Genomic DNA, 4,817 nt, shown 5'->3' with positions numbered 1-4,817 from the left:
TTGTTTGTTCTTATTTCGACGTCAAATACTAACCAATCCTTGGACACTCCAATCCTTGGAGTCCAGACACTGTTGAATAGCCATTACTCAAAATATTCGGCGAAGTTCTTGAGTTTTTATCTTCTCTTTCGGGAGTTTGAATCTGGACGAAATAAACATAGCTGGTAGGCCGCGAGCCGAGGCCCTGAAAAAAGCCTAGAAAGTGAGTTTCGTAGCGCACATCAGGTAACTACCTGAAAATGATTTTAAAATGTTCCTTAAAAATCTAGTAACAAATATTTCCTTGTTTCCACTTCCAAAAGTTGCACGTTTTACGGAAAAGACGCTTATACTACAAGAAATATGTGCCACGAATAGCCCACGATCTGTCCTATATTCTCTACATTTTCGGCAATGAACAATGACTTCTGCATGACGTAACAATTGAATCGAATCAGCTGTTAGCGAGCGGATGAATATTAGTTATTACTGCTCGACCTTGCGTTGAGTTGGGCAGCCTTTCCATAGCCCTGTTTAGTTATTGGACACGAAGTGGACATAACGATCGTTTCAATATTATGTTGTTGTTGTTCTTGTTCTTTGACACGTTTTTAAAAAGTCGCTTTTCTCTTCGAATACTGGACCAATTGCTTTGAAATTTTCAGTGGTTAAAGATTAATTTTTTCGCTAGAAGGCTATTACTTTTATTTATTTCAAAATTTTGCGTGAATTCTATGAAATTTGATATTTCGTCTAAAATTTTGCTGTATTATTTTTTATCCATGGGAACACGGATTTTAGTCAGTGTCATGACTGGCTGTACGTTTTGATTCTGCAAAATTCTTGCTACATCGTGAGCACGAAAACACAAATAAATCAGTTATTTCTCACTTAGAAATTCACCGGAAAAGTCAAGAAAATTAAATGAATGTACAATATGTACATAACATAGTGAACAGAAATATTACAATTAGTCTTTTTTTAGTTTATGTGGTTATGTATTTGAACAAAGGCAATATTATTTCTAGAAACAGGACCACGACACTAACAAATGTCCGAAAAAAAACAAATAAATGATACTTATTAAATCAACTGCAATATCTAATTCACTTTCTTCTGAATTGTTTTTGAAATCCACTATCTCGAAAATCGACTTTTCCTCTATAAGTGTACTGTGATTTTTGCAGTCGATACAAAAACAAAAATCTGTGCAATTTAAGTTGATTTTGGCACACTTGCATAAATTATTTTGACTATTTTTCTTACACTTGCAGTTTTCCAACTCAAGAACTGATTTGAGGGCCACATGCTTCTTCAGTGAATCATTGTTGGGTGAAGAGTATAATCCTTATGTTTTCCAGTGTTAAATAGACGTGCCCTGGTATCATTTACATTCTTCATATCCTCTTCATACAGTGAACAAACAAAATTCCTCAGCTTTATTTATTAATGCTTCGTTAACCTCAAAAGATCTTTATAGTTGAGAAAAAAATGAATTGAAAACCTCAATGAAGTCTACAACATGAGTTTGGTGGGCAGTTCCAATTGCAGAAATGTGCTAAAGTATTTCAATATGAATAGCCCATCTAAGCTGTTTGCAACTATTATGATTCTCATATACCTTTACGCTTCAAGACTTCTTGTTTAATTCATTTTATAGCACTGATAGCAGCAGGGATTAGAGCCTGCGTTAGGTCGGATTGGTGGAACATTGCCGTTTTCTTTTGTAGTACAGCATCTGAAAAAAAGGAAGAAAATCATATTTGGAACAGCATGAGTGTAAAAATACCACTAAATACTAACTAATACCTTGAATACATAATGCATTTTATCTGATGTACTCAATGAGCGTATATATGCTCATTGCATGTACTACAGTCCAGCAGTGTTTGCATACCATTACTAGACTATATTTTGATATATCACAGTCTGAAATGCCCTATGACAGAATGAGTATGGACTATAGACTATATTTTAAAACATCAACTGTCTGTCTACAACTTGATTTCTCACCTCTCAATCGTTTCCAATGCTACTTTCCTTTCCACTCCAGCATAACTTATCATTGCTTCCCAGGTTCTTGTCGACTCTATGAATTTAGATTTAGACCAACCGACATTAGTGAAATTGATTATTTTCTTCTTTTTCACACAACCGTGCATTACAGAAACAGCCATTAATTTCTATTTTCAAATATGCTGTGGCCTATATAGTAGTAAAGTCTGCAGAATAGTCAAGAAGAGTCATCAAATGTATCAAAAACATTTCATGCAAGCCAGAAAATATCGTTGTTTGTGACATATTATTCTAGGTCTAGCCTTCCTTGGAGTTACCGCACCGTACCTATTTAACAACGTCTTATGAGCTAGTGCTCAACTAAAATTGCTATTTATGGTAAGGATATACAAGTGTTTAATATCTTACTTATACTTTTCAACACCTCCTTAGAATAACTGAACTAATAATAACTGATAAAAATTAGGCAAAGGCTACTCAACGCAAAAGCGAGCAGTAGTAGTACATCTGATATTCATCCGACCACTGGAGATCCACCTACAGCTGACTAATTCGATTGTTACGTCATGCAGAAGTATGCGTTCATTGGCTCATGATACCGGAAAAGCAGAGAAAATAGGACAGATGGTAACACATATTTATTGTAGTAAAAGCGTCTTTTCTGTAAAACGTGCTTTTTGGAACTTTTGGAAGTGGGAACAAGGCAATATTTGTTACTAAATGTCTAAGGAACATTTTAAAATCATTTTCAGGTAGTTACCATATGTGTGCTACGAAACTGAAAGATAAATGGCCTCGGCTCGCGGCCTATGGTATGTAGCACAGAGCCATGACATGCTTGATCAGATCTCTTGTTCCAGCGTCCCTAAGACAAAATAAAAACATGTTAAAACAAAAGAAGTGAAAGATGTACAAAGACATATATAAATATGTTTAACCACTTACTTGTTGTATTGGCGAGCCAAATTATTGTGGCGCAAATTCTTCATTATGGCCTGGGTGAAGTGGAAAGAGCAGCCCTGCTTTTCAACGTCCGGCCATACTGAAGAAAGTGCTTGCCACGTTGCGGCTTCGAAGTCCAGCGCAAACCTCTTCACATGTGCACATGAAAACAAAGAGTGAGTAAGTTGTTGAGTACATTGAAGATGTGAATGTAGACCGGATGAATGTATTTTCCGGCGCCGGGACATGAGGACAAAGACCAACGGAATCTGCTCAGAGCATCCACCGCTCCTGATGAAGGTATGAATGGAAAATTTGGTAGAATGCCCCCTTAACCACATCGAATGTCCTATCCATGAACCAGGTTTTTGCTTTCGACAAAAGTGACAGCTGTTTTCTCGTTGAAAAGATTATGTGACGTGCGTCGTTGACTATTGCATCGTCAATTAAAAAAAAAAATTGGGAATGTGTTGATGTTGCAGGGGCTCCTTGATTGTACTTGGGTCTGACGGTCTGTTGTTTTGTCGCTTTATGTTGCACAATCTTTTCAATGATTCCTCCTGTAACAAAGAAAAATTTGTAACATACAATATACCAGTACCGACTATAAATACACAAAGTCAAGTAACTCACCTTTACTGCGCCAATCTGCAATCTACCTGCTGCAATCTCTTTGCGTGCCATTTTAGCCACAATCCCACAAGCTGTGTAGGGATTCTCTAACCCCCGTTTCCTCACCAATCTTTTCAGTTTTCCATGTTGTCGCTCGCCGACCACGGGGCCATGTGAATGGGGCGCTTCCTTTCTGATGAAATCATCGTCCTTTTGCAGGACCTTTGCCGGCAGACGTTCCCTTTCCGCCTTACGGAGCATCTCCAGGCGACTGCAAAATAAAATTGTTAGGTATTAGAAACAGGGTGATAGAAAATGGAACACTGTGTAATTAGTACGGACGTACCAGTTCCATTCGCGTTGGTGCGATAAACTGTGTAAGAGTAGCCACCCCTCTCGTAAAACTTCGCTTTACCTCTTTGGCTGATGGCGTCCTCGATGGTGAATCACGTTTCTTCGACTCTTTGGCTCAACAATTCTCTCGGATTAGTAGCCTCGATTGACGATTCATTAACCACTGACGGAATATCTGGGAATGCGAATGCAACGTTGTCCTGTGTAATATATTAAAAATGTTAGTTTATTCTAGCCTAGATAAGTTAACAAATAATCCATAAAAAAGAAGACAACCCACCCTAGGTTTTGGGCTGGTTTCCGAGCGGCTTCTAGATTCCATCTGCTGGGATGGAACAACTGGGTTGGAGTCATGATGAGTGTCCTGGGCCTGGTAGCAGTCAAGGCACTCCCACTCAAACGTAATGTCCTGTTTTTTCAATAGTCTGTACTGTTCCCTCGCCATTGCCACATCTGAATTATTGAAACATTTGCGATGGAACCAATTTCGACAGACGCCACAGATTAGTCCCTCCTGCTTCATGGAAACATTGTCGTCACATCTTTTGCACATATTTGGAGTTTCCATCTTGAAATTCTTGAGTAGTTTTTGTAGAGTTAATATATCGTACTCGTGTCAGCAATGACATTAAACAACATGATAGGCAACTCTGACGTCACTCCATAAGACTACATGCGAAAGATTGTATTTCATGATACGCTCCAATGCACATATTTCTCGTCGCCTTTCGCGACCGTTTTCCGCTCGTTTTTGCTACTCGGCGTCTTCTTTACGTGTAGTGCCTGCCTTTTTGCGCCTGTAACGAAAGAAAATAATCTCTATATCTAAGAAGTTTTGCTCACTTGGAAAGCTGGAATGGCAGACAAGCTGTAATGAGTAATTCTGGACATCATAGACTTTTTTTTTATCAGAG

General features: G+C 38.3%; 1 protein-coding gene across 3 annotated transcripts; it reads right to left on the bottom strand.

Moving 5' to 3' along the window:
• Positions 1-843: 843 nt before the first annotated feature.
• Positions 844-4,517, bottom strand: LOC120346927 (uncharacterized). 3 transcript variants are annotated; one of them, XR_013479081.1, is made up of 7 exons: positions 4,184-4,517; positions 3,896-4,103; positions 3,571-3,820; positions 2,941-3,497; positions 2,756-2,860; positions 1,993-2,068; positions 844-1,717 (listed from the first exon to the last, which is right to left on the bottom strand). XR_013479081.1 is itself a non-coding variant. In XM_078118011.1 (2 exons), the coding sequence occupies exons 1-2, from the start codon at positions 2,154-2,156 to the stop codon at positions 1,624-1,626; spliced, it is 258 nt and encodes an 85-aa protein (XP_077974137.1). In that variant the 5' UTR covers positions 2,157-2,482; the 3' UTR covers positions 844-1,623. The 3 variants fall into 3 exon arrangements, 1 of the variants encoding a protein (XP_077974137.1); XR_013479082.1 differs by lacking the exon at positions 1,993-2,068; XM_078118011.1 differs by lacking the exons at positions 2,756-2,860; positions 2,941-3,497; positions 3,571-3,820; positions 3,896-4,103; positions 4,184-4,517 and having other exon boundaries at positions 1,993-2,482.
• Positions 4,518-4,817: the final 300 nt, after the last annotated feature.

The sequence above is a fragment of the Styela clava genome, chromosome 11 (genome assembly GCF_964204865.1).
Source record: "Styela clava chromosome 11, kaStyClav1.hap1.2, whole genome shotgun sequence".
In the NCBI taxonomy this organism is placed as follows: Eukaryota; Metazoa; Chordata; class Ascidiacea; order Stolidobranchia; family Styelidae; genus Styela; species Styela clava.
This window is presented reverse-complemented; position numbering and strand designations above follow the sequence as displayed.

Excerpts from the sequence above, each read along its gene's own strand:
- LOC120346927 (XM_078118011.1), bottom strand. The coding sequence starts at position 2,156 with ATGGCTGTTTCTGTAATGCACGGTTGTGTGAAAAAGAAGAAAATAATC. Across the intron at positions 1,718-1,992 it reads GCATTGGAAACGATTGAGAG|ATGCTGTACTACAAAAGAAA; the intron begins GTGAGAAATCAA and ends CCTTTTTTTCAG.